At 33.8% G+C, this 20,165-nt stretch overlaps 1 protein-coding gene across 3 annotated transcripts in view; it reads left to right on the plus strand.

Annotated features, from left to right (window-relative positions):
- col19a1 (collagen, type XIX, alpha 1) overlaps positions 1 to 20,165 on the plus strand; it is a 101,851-nt gene that overhangs the window by 26,104 nt on the left and 55,582 nt on the right. For 2 of the 3 annotated variants that reach the window (XR_012388672.1, XR_012388673.1), the window contains exons 5-8: positions 11,738 to 11,861; positions 12,888 to 13,163; positions 14,780 to 14,860; positions 19,267 to 19,386. Coding sequence is in view for 1 of the 3 variants with exons in the window: in NM_001077317.2 (NP_001070785.2) it covers positions 11,738 to 11,861; positions 12,888 to 13,163; positions 14,780 to 14,860; positions 19,267 to 19,395 (610 nt within the window). In the remaining 2 variants the exon portion in view is untranslated. 3 annotated transcript variants of the gene reach the window in all.

Below are 20,165 nucleotides of genomic sequence, written 5' to 3' on the forward strand. Positions count from 1 at the left end.
TAATAACTCATTTCTAATATCTGATTTATTTTATCTTTACCATGATGACAGTAAATAATATTTGACTAGATATTATTTAAGACACTTCTATACAGCTTAAAGTGACAATTAAAGCCTTAACTAGGTAAATTAGGTTAACTAGGCAGGTTAGGGTAATTAGGCAAGTTATTGTATAATGATGGTTTGTTCTGTAAACTATCGGGGAAAAAAGTTAGCTTAAACAGGCTAATAATTTTGTCCTTGAAATATATATATTTTTAATTAAAAACTACTTTTATTCTAGCCTAAACTTTTTCCAGAAGAAAAATATTATCAGACATACTGTGAACATTTCCTTGCTCTGTTAAACATCATTTGTGGAAATTTAAAAAAGAACAAAATAATTAAAGTGGGGCTAATAATTCTGACTTCAACTGTATATAAAACATACAAAAGATGAAGCAATTACACTCTTGCAATGTGTTTGTACTCAATCTAATAGACTGCTGTACATCTGGTAGAACTTGAGGTAATCTGATTGCATCAATCCATTAAAAATGTCCCTTGAACCAGTTACTTAAATCTAATAGTCAAAAGAGGCTCAGAGAAAAGGCCAAGTGTGTAATTTGCTTTTGACATTTGATAATTTGTTAAAGAAATAAATGTGGATGATTTGGGGACCAGTCATATGGATCTACACCATGCATTACATTGTTTAGCATTTGTAGGTCATTTTGTTTCTTTTGTGTTTCATCATAGTCTTTAGCTCGGTCTAATGGATTGTTCTCTGTGGTTTTAAACACCTGCTGGTTTGGCTGTAGAGATTCAGCACCCAGTGGACGTCTCTTGTACGTCCACACATTTCGCCAGTGAAAAATAACACCCCAGTCATCTGCACAGGGAAAGGGGAGGGTATTTTTAGCATTTTTTTATACAACCGTAAACACACTGTTTGCCTCCCTGGGACCCTAAAGGGGCTGTGGGTCAGATGATTTGCGATGTGTTGCTCTATCTAACGCTTGGTGTCCAGAGGCCTGCTGTGGGGCCCTCTTTCTGGCCCTCAGCGATCAAATGTACTGTTCTTGATTCTTTAATGGTTGATTACAATAGCAGATTTTTATTTTATTTTGCTTATTTTTTTATTTAAATGGATACAAAACCATATACAACTTCTGACATTAGCTTTATTAGATTTAAATGTGATTGTTTTACGATAATAAAGGGGAGCTATTATGCAAAAATCTCTTTTATAAGAGGTTTAAACTCCGTTGCATGGCTATAGTGTGTAAATGTATCCTCTAAATCTTCTAATGGTAAAAATTATTTAATTCTACTTTTTATAATCAAATTTCATAAAAACAGTCTGCACAAACACTTCAGTCAACATTCTCCCTTTGTACATGTCATCAGAGAGGGAAAGCCCCATTAGCGATAAACTCTGCTTCATTAGAATAGACAGTCCTTAGTGAGAAGCAACCGTCTGCAATTAGAGTATTTATATCGTACCTGCTGAAGATTATATCATTGACTAAAAGGCATTATGAATGTGGAGTTTTAGAGTGCACAAATGAACACTGCAGACTCCATATTCGACCTTTTTCTGAGACACTTTTTATGACATTTTCAGTTTTTTATGTTAGTCCTGTTTTGAATCTGCTGCTATGCTGATGCACAGTTGTTTGTAGCTCCGTCCTCTTTTGTAAAGAGCACAATCTCATTTGAATTTAAAGCGACAGTCACCGATATGGCACAATTAGGATCAAAAAGGGGCTGTCTCAAAGAGTTCTAAAACATTATTTGTTGGGTATTTTGAGCTGAAACATCACATATACATTTTAGGGACATCAGAGACTTAGGGTGCTTTCACACACTTTTGTTTCGGAACGTATCTCGTTTGCCCAGTTAGCGCATATGGCATATGTGAACAGGGCAATCACGCTCTGTTCCGCGCCAAAGTAATCGCTCCGAGATCTCTTGAATGAGGTGGTCTCGGCTCGATTGAAACGAACCCTGGAGCGGTTCGATTGCAGTGAGAAAGCGATCCGATCCGAGCGCGGTTATATCACAGTGTTTTATGGATATGTAATAGGCTTACGGCTATATGAAGAGAGAATTATGAGTATGGCGGGAAGTTTCGCGAGTCTCAGGATGCCCGCAAACGAGTGATGATCTCCCGGTAATCTCGCGTCTCTCTCCCGGTCCTCAAATAGGCATCGTCGCGCACCCTTCTCACCCCTCCCTACCGTGTCTCTCCTCAGACACGTCACGCGCGCGCACCCTGTCAATCACCACCAAACCACCACCTCTCCTGACAGCTGAGCGGGACGCTGCAAAATAAACCCTGACACTCTGACCAATGTAAGGATAGTTTACTCGCACGTGACTTGTTTTAGCTCTTTTGGTCCGATTAGAAACTTTGCAGTGTGAAAGCGAACCGCTCCAAGAGCAAAGAGCAACAATGTAACTATTTTAATCTCTGTTTCGGAACAACTGAATCGATTCACAGGTGTGAAAGCACCCTTATTTTGCATCTTGTAAAAAGGTGTATAATAGGTCCACTTTAAGTAAAAAAAAAATCTGACTAGCTGTGTATAATTATGCTGTTAATAAACTTGCAAAAACACAATCGCCTCATAGCCATAAGGTCGCTGATTCGAGCCTCGGCTGGATTAGTTGGTATTTCTGTGTGGAATTTGCATTTTCTCCCCATGTTCATGTGGGTTTCCCAGTGATAGGTTGCCGCTGGAAGAGCATCCGCTGTGTAAAACATATGCTGGATAAGTTGACGGTTCATTGGTGACCCCAGCTTAACAAAGGGACTAAGCCAAAAAGAAAATGAATGAATGAATATGTTTGCACAAATTTAAAATAGTAGATATGCTGAATGAAAATGCATATGGACTTTCTACCTACAGCAATAACAGCATTTACTTGGTAAATAAAACAGCTGCACTATTTACAGCATGGCCATATTCATCTACCTGTATGTAAATGCAGGAACATTAACAGTATACCAGATACTGTAAAAGGTCATTCTCAGCTACTAGACTTTTCTGACAGGGTATTCAAGTTTTATCTGTGACAGATGTGAAAGTATGTTGTGAGACTACTATACAGGTGTAATTATTATGGAATATAGATGGTGAAATGTTTTTTTTTTTCTTTTTTTAAAGCATGACCATAAAAGGCAAACGCTTTTATAAATGCATTAAGACATATGCTTGTTTGTGGGTACAATTTTTTTACATTGGCAAAAAATACTTATTTGTACATCTAACTTGCGTATGCAGCCATGTGAAAATCTGTTTCACAGGCTATCCAGCCCTTCCTCTGATGCTGCGATCACACTAGATGCAAATGCAAAAATGCAAATAGACATCCTGCAGTGCAATTAACGTGAATGAGGTATCACGAATGATGCAATTCACTCGAGTTGGAAAATCTGTACTTCATAGGACATTCGTGCTGCGTTAAACAATCAGGAACTTGCTCTTGTAGGGGCGTTATTATGACATGGTGCCTGTTGTTGGTGTCCCGAGGGGAAATCCTCTTGCTCACACCGGACAACAGCTCATCAAACTGGGCTCGGCTCAGTCTGAAGCACCGCTGAAAGCTTCCATCATGCAGGTACATTTTCTGGAGGAGTTGATGAACTCACAGAACTGGATGCACCTCTGAAAGAATCTAGTGGACTCCGACACGGCGCCAAACAAATATACACTGTTTTCAACCTTCCTAAAGCACATTAACACAGCTATTATCTCAATAAAATTCATGATAGCCATTTAGCAATGAAGCTTGAGTCGCCGGGCAGACAGAAAACCTGCCTATGAGGCAAATCTGTATTGTGTGATGACTTTGACATGAATGAAGCAAGTAAACTCAAAGTTCACGCGCATACTTACATGTGAATAGGTGGTGTGAACACAGCATTAGCCCTACGCCTTTAAGCTAAAAAGAGTATGACACCCCAAGAGGAAGGGCTGAGAGGTAGAATTGAGATTGGACCTTAATATACATTATATAAAGAGAATCTAAAAGGAAAATAACATCAATTTTTTTAAGATAGTGGGTTTCTCTCCAATCACTTTTCCATATCCTTTTTAATGCACATTTTAAAATATTGTATAAGAAACGTGTGACGGAAATAGCAGATTTTGGAATAAAAGTAACTTGATCCATAAAAAAAACTTTCATGCTTGTGTAATGCAAAACGTTTATGGAAGGGTAAAAAAAAAAGTTAAGATGGAAGGGAATTTGTCAAGGTTATTCTGATGTAGTGTTAATTTCTTATATTTTATCCCCAATTTCTTTTTTTTTTTTGTGATCAACATTTTATTGACTTTAGATTAACATAACAAAAAGACATTCATACAACCAAAAAGGGGAGGGGGAGCAACAGACGCATCAACAATTTTCAATCTGAAAGATTTACATTGAGAAGGAAAAAAAAAAAAAAAAACCTTTACATGGTCATTCCTATAGATAGTCCAAAATGCTGGAAGAAAAGCATTGCCATGCATCAATGGTACTAGGTCTAGCCTTATTAAATTGTGCTATTGTAGCTTTGCAAGTCACAATTTTAAGGAGGCTATGAATCAAATTTTTTTTTGCACACGTGTGGGGTAAACCAATTTTGTATGATTGTCTTCTTTGCCGCCGTAAAACCAGCAAACAACATTCTCTTCTTTAGTGTACTTGTACAGAAATTTGTATAATCATTGAGAAGACATAAACCAGGATTATACACATAATCAACTTGTAGTAAAATGGACAAAACAGAATTTACATGAGACCACGGGTCAGCAACAATTGGACATTCCCAAAACATATGGAGAAAATTACCAGGATACTGTGTTACAGATATGACGGTTGTAGTTAGACTGCAGTTTCATTTTAAATCTCTTATAAGGATTTATGTATGTTTTATCCCCAATTTCTGTTTAATGGAGGGAAATTTTATCAACAAATTTCTAAACATAATATACAGTTTGTTCTGTAGAAAATAAAAAAATATTGCTTAATGGGGCTAATAATACAAAAAAAATAAAAATAAAAATTATTCCAGTCAAAACAAACAAACAAACAAACAAACAAACAAACAAACAAACAAACAAACAAACAAACAAACAAACAAACAAACAAACAAACAAGACTTTCTCCAGAGTAAAAATATTGGGAATACTGTGAAAATTTCTTTGGTCCATTTAAAAATGACAGGTAAAATATTTGAAAAAGAATAAATATTTCACAGAGGGATTGTATTCAACTGTATTTATACAAGTTCTAAACAATATCAGTGATGTTAATGAATTAATTAACGTCTCTGATATTGTTTAGTATTTGTGTAAATAATGGAAAACTACATATCAATATTTTCTGGTAGTCCATATCACCCATCCCTATACTGGCTGGTCATTTGGTGCATTTCTACAACTGTGAGTCGTCTTGGCTGGAGGTGGAGTGCAGTTTTGGGGGATGAGAATGCCAAGTTGTCTACACAGACACACACTCACACACACACACTCTGTTTAACTGAACTCTGACAGGTGATGGCGTTGGTCAGCTGGTGGAGAAGGGGGTCAAAGAGGCCCCTGCACAACCTCCAAACATCTCTCACTTTACTTGCAGGAAATGCAGCCGGGACCCGGCGTCCAGTTGATATGGTCACATGGAAAGAGAGGGTTCTACACCCCTAGACTATTTTCCATTAGTTGTTTCACAGATGACTCTGCTAAGATGTGCTAATTGCATGGTTGGTGTTGGTTTTTATTAGATGCAAGGGGTATGGGAGTGATCTGAAAAGTGACAGGAGGAGCAATATAATGCTTCCAGACATTGCTCATGAATATTAATTGCATGACGTGATGTTCAGCCAGTAGTACTGAACTGATTTGTTGAAAGGCAGCTGTTGGTATTTACACTGTATGGCTGGGTTCCACACAAACAATTTGTGTTGGGAGAACATAAAGGAATTACGTTTAGTTATTATTTTTTTATTATTTTTTTACACATTTAAGTGGATTGAACATACAACAATTATATTGTCCCAAAGAAATCTCAAGAATTGTTTCATCTCATTGTAAATAAGTAGTTTCAACAAGCAACAAAAATATTTTTTTTGACTGTAGGACATTTGTTTAATTTGTTACTGATGCTTGGAGAGTGTTTTGGAATTAAAGTTGTTCACATTTCTTTGAGGTTGAACATTTTTTTTTCTCTTTTATTATTTTTAAATTTTATTATGATTTCATTTTATTTTATTTTTTTATCAATTTAGTTTATTCGATTTTATACTTTAACAATGCTTATCATTATGTTTCATCTACAGTATTTTTTTATGTACATCAAGCCTGCACGGGCCAAAATTAAGATTTTTAATAACTTTAATACATCCTGGACGAGCCCCCAGTTATATGTTGAATCCTCTTAGATGATCCTCTAATGTCGTTCATACCGTTACACACGCGTAAAATGACACACCCACATACAAACAAACGCACACACATAACCCCAAAGTACATTCTGCAAGAGAACGTAACACCTGAGATAGAGATATTTTTTTTTTGCTGCGATATATATTGCAATATGAACAGTATTTCATCAGATTATTTGAATGGCTCTATTTAGAAAGATTTAATTCAATGATCAAGTCTTTTTTTTTTTTGCATAAGTTATAATAAGACACTAAACTAAATAAAATAATAAACCACACTTTCTGGTCTTCTGGGGAGTCTAACAGAATTAAAGTACAGAAATTGAACTATAAAATAACATGATCATCTTTTTAATAAATAATAATGAAAATAACATTATCTTTATCTTTTAATCTTTAATAAATAATCTAATCCTGCGACGTGAATATTGCAGGTACACACATTGTGTTATAGATGCTCAAATGATATACTCTTCAGCCCTAATTTACAAAATGTATTGTTATTAACATGTTGTATTGCAATTGTATTATTTTTAATTAATAATATTATGGCAATGTTTATTAAATGTCTAGTTTTTTATATTTAAAATTCATATTGTTATACTATTATTTGTAGGAGCAATCTGTGATAATTTTTCACTACAGTTGTATTATTATAGTACATTAAGTATGGAAGAACAAATGTTCCACAGTAAGAGGCTTTTTATAGCATTGGCAGCATTTGTTTGCTTATTAATCTGCATGTTCAGAGATTAGTTTATTATGGGCTGCATTAGAGTGTTACATCCCATCATATTTGGCATATGGCCTCTGATGTCCCTATTTAACAGCTCAGTGATGAAGTGAATTGATGTCACGGTGCCCAGGTTGATGCACTCCGAAACGCTGCACTCCCTTATGAGGTCTTACTCGGCCCAGGTCCATTCCACCGGCTGGCCATTTCAACTCTAATTTAGCCTTGTATTTATAAAACAAATTAGTCAGCGATACCAATAAATAAATAACAATACCAAACAGTGAAGGTCAACTTTAGAGAGCAATATTCAAATTGTTGATAACACTCAACAATAAGGTTATATTACATAATGTTAGTTAGTGCATTTACTAACATAAACAAATTATAAACAATACATTAAATACAGTATTTGTTCATGTTAGGAATGTGACAGTTGTTCACTGTTAACTAATGAAACATTATTGTAAAGTATGACTGATTTCATTCATTCATTTTCTTTTGGCTTAGTCCCTTCATTTATCAGGGGTCGCCACAGTAGAATGAACCACCAGCTTATCCAGCTTATATTTTACACCGCAGATGCCCTTCCATCTGCAACCCAGTACTGGGAAACATCCACACACTCATTCACACACATACACTACGGCCAGTTTAGTTGATTCAATTCACCTATAGGGCATGTCTTTGGACTGGGGAAAACCGGAGCACCCAGAGGAAACAAAATAATGTTATCTTTTTAACATTGTTGATGAACTTCTCATAAGCATTTGCGTTTACTTTTCCTTGTAGCTGAATAAAAGAAACAGCTGCTGTTAAAAAATCTTTTAAATTAAATAAATCATCACCAAAACATGACACTTCTCCTCAAACTTTTCTGACTTCTTTACACTTTTTTTTTTCTTTTAGTGGTTTAGTGACACTGTAAAGATAAAGTATTCTAAAAATCAAATATACCAAAAAGAAACCACTTAGTGACTTTGAAATTTCGGAATTTTCTGTGGCCTCTTATTTGATTGAATATTCATTATTACACTGAGAAATTAATCCTGTAATATAAACCACTATTTTGGTAAGCGTCAATCCAAGTCTGATCATTTGCTTCTGCATTTGGAGTGACTCTCCTTCTCCCATTATGTCACTGACTTCAGCCACAATATTCTTAACCGTGCCCCTCTTACCATTATTTTGCTACAAGGGAATGATATGAAAAATTAAATCCATGCCTCCTACTCAATATTCCGTATCAGTAGGAAGTAAATCAACATACTAAAATAAAAGTCATTGCAACTTTCAGTTCACACAGACTTTTACTATCGTTATGAGAATAGCCCTAACTTCTCTATCAGTCACACTGCTACAGTAATTCTACTGACTAGTTTCAAAAGGAAGTAGCATGATACGAGTATCAGACCGGTGCATTGTCGAACTGCATTGTTTGGATGATTAGTAAAATTGCTCCACCGATCTTTGCCTTTTTTTTCGGTCTTATTTTGTTTGTAACAATGTAAGCTATAAACTCATTGCTTTTTACCAACATGAATAACATGAGCACTACGTCTCCAGAAGGAACAGTGATGTAAACAAATAAAAAAACATCCACAATTTAATAATATTTCGTTGTACAAAATGTGCATGGAACCTTACTTTTTTTCAAAATAATCTGGAATTTACTACAATGGTTTATGTCACGTTATTACGATAACAGAAGTATGTACTTCATCTGTTCTGGTGTGTACTGCTTGCGTAAATTTGCGTAAATACTTTGCTTATGCGCTTTTAATTTGAAAACAGCTGCCTTCAATTACTGCTTGAGGCTTATAACTTTAAAGTAATGTATAGTTTGTTGAGATTTCTCACATTCTATTTATGTAATCTGTTGACGTAAAAAATAGCGCCTCAGTGCGTCAACGTCCTCCTGCTAGTTAAGAGGTTTTTAAAAAAGGGAAAAATGTATCTTCTGTCATCATTCACTCACCCTCAGGCTATTCCAAAATATCAGTTTCTTCTTCTAAGCAAAAAAATAATATAATGTGGTTAGCCAAACACTTTATGCTCCCCTCTGACTTCTACAGTACAGTATAGGAAACCTACTATAGACTCCAATGGAGAGGATCAATTGTGCAGTTTTCTCTTTATATCTTAAGTACACTATCCTTTTAAGATTAATCTTTCAGTGTGTCAATTGCTATTTCCCAAAATGTCATCGAAAAAGAGCATACAAGTAGTCTGTATGATTCGAGTTGCACTTTATTCTATTGGTCTAAAAGCTATGTGACAGTTTAGGAAAACCAGACTGAAGCTGAAGCTATTATTCATTGAATTTGTTTTTCATTTACTGAAGTTCTAAAGTTTTGTTTATACTTTGACTTCACATATTGCTTTGAATCTGAATCTTGAGGGTGAATAAATGATTTTTATTCTCAACTGAAGCATTCCTAAAAGTAGATTACAGCCAAATTAGATTGAATATTTTGTGGTCAGTTTTGGTAAAAGTCTTGCCATGGTCCTATAATACATCTAGACTAGTTTTCCCAATAAGCCTTTTCTCATTCGTCTTCCTTTTATATAAAAGCATTTGATCTTGCCAGCATGTAAAGTCAGGGTATATATCATTTTAATAATGTGCATTTTCCCCACTGTGCCTGTGAAAGTAGGAGACAAGCTATGCAGACGTGCCTAGAGAGAATAGAGAATGATCTATTTGAGCCAAAACTCATTTCCAGCCTGTCTCTTGCAAGTCTGATCTCTTTCTCCCTCGCTCTTTCTTTTGCTTTCTTTTTCTGTCCTTTTAAAGTATTCATACATGAGATTTCCCCCTATTGTCAGTTTTGCTGATTGTGTTTGATGAAGTGCCAGTAAATTACCAAATAGTGTGTGAAAGAAATGAAAATGGAAAGCGGTAGTAATTCTTTCTGTAATACTTAGTGTTATGAGAAACACTCGGAAATGTAATAATATTCTTTCAGGGATTTTTAACAACCCGATAGAAGCACTAAAAGTTTTTAAACATTGTTAAAGAGTCTTGAAGCGTGGATTTGTCTTGAGTCGCTACTACAGAAGTGCCTTCAGACCAGTGGAAATGTCTTGGCTTTCTCTATAACTTATTCAGTCAAGACTAAGAGAAAATAGATTAACTGTTATTGAAGCTAATAACACATTTAAGGTTGACTGTTGTTTTAGGTACTCTAGGTCAGGGGTTCCCAAACGTTTCAACCCGAAACCCCCAAAATAACAATGCCTGTCAAGACCCCCAATATCCTCTGAGGTAGTTATAAACGTACAAAACTTCCACACAATTTTGCATACACACCAATACACTTCTTTCAAGAAGCTGCCGTTTGCAACAGCATGCTGTGGACTACAAATCTCCAGCTGTTGCAAAGTGCAGATGTGGTGTAAACATCACTTTATTATCATTTAGTTCAGTTTAATTCAAATATTTAAAATTATATTAGGCGTTACACAAAATCACAATCTCTTTAAGAGTATTACACTTAAGTGTGCTCCTATTCTTCAGTTCATGGCACCAGGTAAACACAGTGAGGACGCTTCCCTTCTTCAGCCTATGTAACCCATTGAGCAATAAAACAAAGCAGTCCTCTGTAGCACACTCTTGTGTTGTTTTAAAAACGTCTATTCACCGTTCCACCAATTGCAAACACAGATACAAAGACACTGGAGCGTTTTGAAGCCGCAAAGATCAGTTGATTCATCAAGCAGATCACTCGTCTGTGTTTGCATTTGGTAAACATCATAAAGTGCGATAAACTGATGACCCTTACGGCCAATCACAGTCATTTCTGTTGAGCACTGGTGAACATAATGGTAAATCAGTGCTGTTTAAGAATGTGCTCCACAGTGTCTTAAATTTTAACAGGAAATGGATGTTTTTTTTAAATTTCAATACCGAAATTCAGTATAGTGACAAGTCTAGTATAGTGAAAGAATCAGTTCATTAACTTGAGTTTAATAAATGGCATCTAAAACGTTTGTTTGGGAAAAAAAAAAACATTAGCTGCCTATTACCATTTCCCTGAACTTAGCTGAAAATGAGGTCCAATATCCCTTTTTATTTTCACCATTCATTCAAAACAGACCTTCGGGTCAGGCGGTGAAATTATAAAGTTGTGTCACTTTCTCTTCGCTGTTAAGATGTACAGCCAGGTACACAACGTTCCATTGTGACTCCAGGCTATACTTCTGGGTTTTTTTCCCTCCGTGGCCTTGATTTCGATTTTCAAAATGGCGGCCGCGTGAAATCAGTCTATAGGCCCAAGTCTATTCTTCATTACATTTTTGTGCCATATAAGGTGTCAGAAGGTTTGACCTGGTGCCATAAAATCAATCTGCTGCATCTGACACTATTAATGTGTGGGGTAATCACAATATAATGCAATCACCCCAGCGGTCGCAATATATTGTAAAAAAAATCGAAAAGATGTTTTTTTTTATGCGACAACTAACTAATACTTTTTTTGGATAAAATATTGTAATTCTAATAGTTTAATAAAGTTCATTTGATTTTTAAAAATCTGAATGATGAATTACAATTTTTTTTGATGTGTGTGTTTTTGTATTCTGTTAAGGTCTGTGTTCCCAAATGGCCTTTCTCATGAATACTCCATCGTTGCCACTTTCCGGATCAGAAAAACTACTAAAAAAGATCGCTGGTTTGTTCTGCAGATCTTTGACAAAGGTGGAACTTCACAGGTATGTTACAGACCCACAGTTCATTAATTAAATCCATCCAGCTTTTTATATTTCCACCCATCCATTCTTCATTTTATATTTACATCCATCCATCATTTTATATTTCCATCCATCCATCTATCCATCCATCCATCCATCCATCCATCCATCCATCCATCCATCCAACCATCTACTCATTCATTATTTTATATTTACATCCATCCATAATTTTGTTTCATCTATCCATTCATCCATCCATCCATCCTTTTATATTTCCATCCATCCATCCATCCATCCATCCATCCATCCATCCATCCATCCATCCATCCATCCATCCATCCATCCATCCATCCATCCTTTTATATTTTCATCCATCATTTTATATTTTAATCCATACATCCATACATCCATACTTTTATATGTTCATCTATCCATTCATCTATTTTATTTTCCATCCATCCATCCATCCTTTTAAATTACCATGCATCCATCATTTTATTTTCCATCATCCATCCATTTATATTTTCATCTATCCATCATTTTATATTTTCATCCATCCATCATTTTATATTTCCATCCGTTCGTCCATCCATTCTTAAATATTTCCATCCATTCATCCATCCATCCATTAAAAATGTATTATTTTTTATTTATACTCACTTTTATACTTAAAATACTGTAGCTTCAAGCTAATTAAGTCCATAGATTTATTCATGTTATTCAGAAGAATCCTTACTCTTTTGCTAATATTTAAAAACACATTTTAATAATAAATATACACAATGTTGTAACTATACATTTGTTTTATGTAATATAATTACCACTGTGTTAAGATTTTACATGCAAGTCTTTTACATACATTGTGAGTGAATGGGACCCAGTGATCTATCAGGGCCTGCTCAAAAACCAATAATTTCCGCAAGATTGACAAAATTATCATTATATAAATGGCACTCTTTTACAAACGGTAATAAGTTAGGACTTCAGTCTTATCTCATTAACTGCCTTAATGAGCCTCTAATGTTCTTCTCTCCTCTCTTCATTTAGGTGTCATTAATAGTGGATGGGGCAAAGAAATCAGTGGAGTTTTTGGCTCTGGGTTTTTTGAAGAACAGCCTCCTGTATGTGTTCAAGAATCGAGACCTGCACGCCCTCTTCGATCGACAGTTTCATAAGCTGGGAGTTTCTGTGGAGAGTAACGCTGTCTCCATCTACCTGGACTGTGAATTAATCGAACGACAAGTCACTGCTGAGAGATCTGGCATAGACGTCAGTGGACGCACCTTCATCACCACTCGATTGGAGGACGGGAAACCAGTCGATGTGAGTTTTTATCGTTGGTTATATATGAGACTGAACATGATGTTATGGCAAATGTTTTAAATATAATATTATGATAATTATATAATTAAAAAAAATATATATGTTTCTCCCTTTAATTAGCATACAGTGCATCATGAAAGTACTTTTTCCATGTTTTTTATATTACAGCCTTAATCCAAAATGGATTAAATTCATTTATTACCTCAACATTCTACACACAATACTCCATGCAGTGTAGCAGTCAAAATGACCTCATACATTTTAGTGTCTGCTACTTTCCCCTGTGACTTTAAATATCAGTGCCTCTGTTGCCACTCAACTTCCTGCTAACAAAATGTAACTTTCTGTTGGTGTAAGTGGTGTAAATTACTATGTACTTGCATCAAAAAATAAATACAGTGTACTCACACATGCATGTATTTAATCAGTCACAATTACAAAGTAAAAACATGTCTTCACACAATAAGTACATTATATAAAATTTTTAATTTCGGTGCAAGTACATATTATAAAGTGAGACACCGTAGCTTAGTAGTAGTTGTATTTCCACAGATAACGTATTTTGAGGGTGATACTGTAATTAAATATGATGACAGATATTCAAATATTCATTTTATTATCTCATTAATAGCTTTGAATGCAAATATGACATGCTAATATGTTGTCTTATATGAGAACGTACAGAATAATCAATATGATAATTCTAGTAGTTATAGAATTCTGGTAGTTCCAATATTAAATGGCCCTTTTTAATGCTATTTAATGCTAATTATATGGCAGTATTTAATGCAATTTTTTGATGGTCCTAGTTAACATGACAACAATATTTAATCTATAAATATCCCTGCATGATATCGGAAAAAAAAATACATTGTGATATTTCGTTTTTCTGCTATACATATTACGATTTTAATATAATTTCACAAAATGACTTGAGTAACTGTGTTTGGAAAGAATTCATATTTTAAGATGAGTAAATCTGCATAAAATATACACAATTGTCCAAAATAAAAGCATACATGAAAACAGAACAAAAGTAAAAATGAAGTAAACATCGCTTGGTTTTCAGTGGAGTCTAACAGCATTGAGGTTCAGAAACGCAATAATAAAATGTAAATTAACACCATATAGTATTCATAGTTGTTAATAGTTGTTAATATCACAGATTTTTTTCAAACTTTAGAACTTCTTGTGCCCAAATGGTTGAAATTCAGTTGGAATCTTATAGTGACATGCTTAAAAAATACATTGAAATTCAAAGTTTTTCACACTATTAAAACCTATTATATTAGGTCGAGTTTTTTAACCCAATATCACGTTGCAGTTTTACACATAGCGATATCGATGCTGAGATGATGTATTGTGCAGCCCTTATCCCTATTCTCTTCTGTACTACAAATTTTACAACTATTTGTAATTAAATTCTACGAAATCATGACATCTCTAGTTAGAACAATAATGATACTTCATCTTATTAAATATTTACAATTATCAAAAATATTGCTGTAGATCACTAATAAAAAAGCACTATTCTGGTTAAAATTGAATATGGCTATCGGCAAATCTGTTGTATTTATTTGGTCATTTATGTGTTTACGTGCCTGTAAATGTCACAGGTCGAGCTTCAGGAGATCCTGGTCTTCTGTGATTCTCGAATAGCCGACTTGGACAGATGTTGTGATTCTCCTGGAGCTATGGTAAGATGTTTGGGTTTATGATGCAGCAGCATTAATGATATGAACTCTGTGATCCTTCCTAAGCGACTGTAAATCCAGCTTGTAATTTGCACTAAACTAAGAGGCTTGACATATTCATCAAATAAAATCTGAAGAGAACAGTCATTTAACACTTATCGAGTAACATAAAACTAAATCATTCAGGTAATGTTTTGAATATTGAAGTTTTGTGTCCATTTTTATTTTTTTATTTTTTTGCTTTTACCTGTTGTGGCAATTGGAATTATTTTTTAAAGGCTCTGTTACAAATCAGAGTAGTCCCTTTGTACTGTACTGTAGATAGCTGTGGCCCTTGACAATTGATTTTAAAATCAGTGAAGACACTAATAAATAAAGGTGTTAAATTTGACCACTCCTGAAGTAATACAAAATGCATTTAAATTGGAATGCTCCAAAACAAAATATTCATACTTTGCTGATATTTACTAAAACAGTCAGATTATAAATGAAATGGTAAAAATGGATGTAAATAGATCACTTGAAGCAAATGTTAACCGTCAAGCATATATGAGGACTTTTTGTATGTTTGCTATTTGAAAATATACATTAGGGAATTTTTTTTTTCCATCATTGTTCCCCGAAGTGGGCACCCATAGGAAATTAATGGGAAATAGCATAATTCAAAGCTTTTTTTATGTCCAATAAAAATAAAATTAAAGTTTTTTTTAAATGTTCAACAAATCCAACACAACAGGGATAAAACATACACCTAAATGAAGGTATAAGTTTGTACCCCCATAACACCATTGAAAACTATCGCCATTTACATTCTATTGCTAAACATTTTGAGATTTGTAAACAATCATAAGCCACCAGATTTTACCATAATCACCTAATTCCAAGGTTTTTGATGTCTGTACTAACTGGAATTTTTTTTTAATTAAATGTAATGTTCACTTATATAGCACATTTATAGGCCATACATCCAAAGCACTTCACAGTCATGAGGGGGTCTCTCCACACCACCCCCACCAGTGTGCAGCTTCCACTTGGATGATGTGACAGCAGCCATTGGACAATGGCGCCTGTGCTTATCACACACCAGCTCCACTCCACTGTTGGAGATAGAGCTAGTGAATGAGGATAATTGGGATGCCATGATGGTTAAGGGCAGGGTACCAGGGTGATGCTCCTACTCTTTACGAGAAGTGCCATGACCGCAGAGAGTTTAACGCCTCTTCTGAAAGATGGCGCTGACTGAAAGTATAGTGTCCCCTTCACTAAACTGGGGCATTAGAACTTTAGACCATCCAACAGCAACCCAGTTTTCCCATGAGGTCTCCCATCCAGGTACAGACCAGGCTCAGCCCTGCTTAGCTTCAGTGAGTAACCGGTCTTGGGCTTCAGGGTGATTTAACTGTGGTAACATAATGATGGAAAATAGATATTAAAAATGAGCATAAATTGAACAAGATCAAAATTTGCTTATTTACCAAAAAAAAAAAAAAAAAAAAAAAAAAAAAAAAAAAAAACTTTTTAGATGTTTTTATATATATATATATATATATATATATATATATATATATATATATATATATATATATATATATATATATATATATATATATATATATCTATAGATATATATATATATATATATATATATATATATATATATATATATATATATATATATATATATATATATATATATATATATATTTATAGATATATATATCTATAGATATATATATATATATATATATATATATATATATATATATATATATATATATATATATATATATATATATATATATATATATCTATATCTATATATATATCTATAGATATATATATATATATCTATATATATATATATATATATATCTATATATATATATCTAAATATATATATATATCTATATATATATATATATATATATATATATATATATATATATATATATATCTGAATTATTATTTTTTTTTTTTTCAAAGACAGTGAGTTCCCTAAAGGCCTCTAAGTCTAACCATTAAAAAAAGGAATTATAAAGACTTCTTACTGTTTAACATACATATGACACAAGAAAACAATTACAACTTAACTCACGATTGATTAAAATAGAATCTGGCACTAATATATTGCTATTCTAATAATCTGTTATATTGGCATAAAAATATAATTGCACAGAAATCGGCTGTCATAATTAACTTTTTAATTAGTCAAGTTTCCAAAAGGGCATATGAAAGTAGTCTGGATGACTTCAATTCTTTGATCTTTATTCCATTCTTTCTTGATTTTTGGCACCGACTATAACTGTTTTAGCTGTGCTTTTAAATGAATTGAAATATTTTGTCTTGTTTCTTCTTCATTTAAATGGTTTGCACTGAGCTCACTGCAATGAAAGACCATTGAGAATAGTAGAGAAAACAAGAAAAGAAGGAGTTTTCTTCTCTTTAAAACACACAATGCAACTCTGCTTTAGAATTTGGCTTAAGGAATGTACAGTGTTCTACATTTTGTCCACGTAGGCAGTGAAGTCGGTTTTGGAGCAGAGCCATAGTGATTCCATGTATTGTTCTTGGACTTATCGTTTTCACTGTGGACAAAGCCCTTGAGGGTGTCCTTTTAGCTCGAGTTGCTCCAGTCAATAATTTCTGATTAATTAAAGGCAACATCCTGTCCTAAACGATTGGATTAGAGAAAATCCACAAGCCTGCTCAATGCTGTAATTGGTACATGGTCTTTACAGTTGTGTGTTAATCCCCCTCTCTGACTAGTTGGTATAATGTTTCTTTAGCGATTGACTTACATAAAAATGGAACAGTCCAAGTGGCCAATGGGGCCGGTCACGTAAATAGGCAACACAGGGGATTTCCTAGGTTGCTATCTTTTTAGGGGCTGCAGTTTAGGCAGAGGGTATTTTTTGGTTGGAGAAAGGATCTAAATAATACAAGAATACAGTTATGATTTCATTTAGTATTTGAACCAATGCAGGGAGTTTGATTGACAGATAATCTGATTGTCATGACACTACTTTGTTTGATGCCTATTTCTAAGCAGATTAATATTACCTAATTTATTAGATGTATATCAACAAAAATCCCTTTTCTTGGGATAAATGTTAATTGAAATAATAACAATGTTTATTAAATTGCCACAGAACTCTTTCTCCAGCTTAAGAAAATCCTGGATGTATGTATATGATTTCCTAGGTATGGGTTTGGGTAATATTTTGATTTATTTGAATTCTGATATCCAAATTTCAAATACAAGTATTACTGTTTAGAGCAATTTTAGACCGTGACAATTAGTCAAATTAATAAATATTTTCATTCATTGTAATTTGAAAATCAGAGTTATTCTACTAAATCCTGCTTTCTAAACCTTTTTTGAAGTTAAAACATTGGTATTTAGTTTAAAAAGAATAAATCATGTTATGTATGTATGTATGTATGTATGTATGTATGTATGTATGTATGCATGTATGTATTTATGCATGCATGCAGGGATGGGCAAAAATACATTGAAATATATTTAAAAATAAAATACCAAATACCTACATTTTAAGTGTATCAAAATAAACTACAAAATACAGCAGCCACAAATTTATCAAAAAAAAAATACTGTATCTTGTGTTTTAAAAATACTGCTAAATACGTTTACAAGGAAGCAGGACATTTTTTTTTTCGCAAACCTTCTATCAGTAGGCTTATTTGACCAATCCCTTTGACTTAGTAAAGTAACTGACTTAGTAAAGTAAACAATGCAAAGCAAGTTTAAGTCAACTTCTCTGCCAACTCTTTCACCTGTACTATTGTACATGAGGAGGTTTTCATAAAAAGTTGTAACTTGTATAAGTTTTATTCATAAAACTTGTTTTTACCGTAAATTTAGGATATATTTTGTACAAATTTCATAGAGAAAGTCCTGGCTTGAAAATGATCTCTTTAAGTACTGTAAAACTCATTTAATTCAGATAAAGAGTTGGAATATAGTATTATATTTCTTAAAAGTCTTATTTTTTACCATTTTGCAATTGAAATTTTCAATAGTCATTGTAAAATCACAATTTCTGAGAAAAATCCAGTTTCCATAAATCATGGTTTTTATGATTCATGGCAGGTTTTCCATTTTATTTGATGTAATAAAATAACCAAACAAAACATAAATGAATAACTATTTAGACAAAAAAAAAAAAAAAAACTATACAAAAAACCACAACAGTAATGCTACATCACACAAAAACATTTAGAACAGTTTGGCATAAATATGTTTACAGTGCATCAAACATGTAGAAAATTGCCAAATATCCCATCTTCATGGAATTCAAAGGAGATAATTGATTATTGGGGGCTGGAACTGAATATTTGAACACCGTTTTATGCATTTATTTTTATTTTTATATTTTGTATTTGCACAGTGTGAACCGACAGTGACCCACAACCCCACAGCAATCCCTCTGGTCACAGGATATCTTCAGAAAATGTTGTCCATGCCAGCCCAGCTGCCCACTGACCGATGCCACTGTCCTGCTCTCAAGGTACTGTAAAGCTAAAGCAAGAAAACCTTCTTAAAATGGGAACCTAGCACTCCACAACAGAACCCGAGGTAATGCCGCATGTGAAATGAATGGCCAATTAAAGCGCATTTATGCCAGTCCGTATATCTGGATGACAGCCAGAGATGGAAATAAAAGCTTATTAGAAGCAATTTAGCACAAATAAAGGGCTGTTTGGGCACAGACATGCACTTCATCAGAGGCTGATGTTCAGCTAATCTCTTCTGAAGTACAAAGAGCCAGAGTTCAGGCCAGGACGACTCTTTGAATTTTGATCACAGTATGTTGGACCTGATAGGGAGAAGCGATTTTTAGCATATTAACATTGCATAATGTGACTTATGTGTATTTGAAAGGGGGATCAAGGGCTTCCGGGTTTGGCAGGACATTCTGGACAAAAGGGAGGTAATGGAGAAATGGTAAGAAATGGGTTTCATCAGTGTTAAATATAGATTTCTTTCTTTTTTTTTTTTTTAATAACACAGAATTGCCTATTGTTTGGTGACATTTAATAGATTCTTTTTTGACATGACTGAGTGCATGTACATTACAAATCATGACTTCTGGTTTCAGCATAGATTTCTAATTTCTATTCCATTTTCTATTTGCAAAATAAACTTGTAAACTAATGTCATTGATAAAATGCATAATCTATGTATGTAATTAAGTAATACAATCTGGTTAAATTACAAATTGCATATAATCCAAACTACTACCTGGAACAATTTAATTTAATTTAATTTAATTTAATTTAATTTAAT

This window comes from Danio rerio, chromosome 13 (genome assembly GCF_049306965.1).
Source record: "Danio rerio strain Tuebingen ecotype United States chromosome 13, GRCz12tu, whole genome shotgun sequence".
Lineage (NCBI taxonomy): Eukaryota > Metazoa > Chordata > Actinopteri > Cypriniformes > Danionidae > Danio > Danio rerio.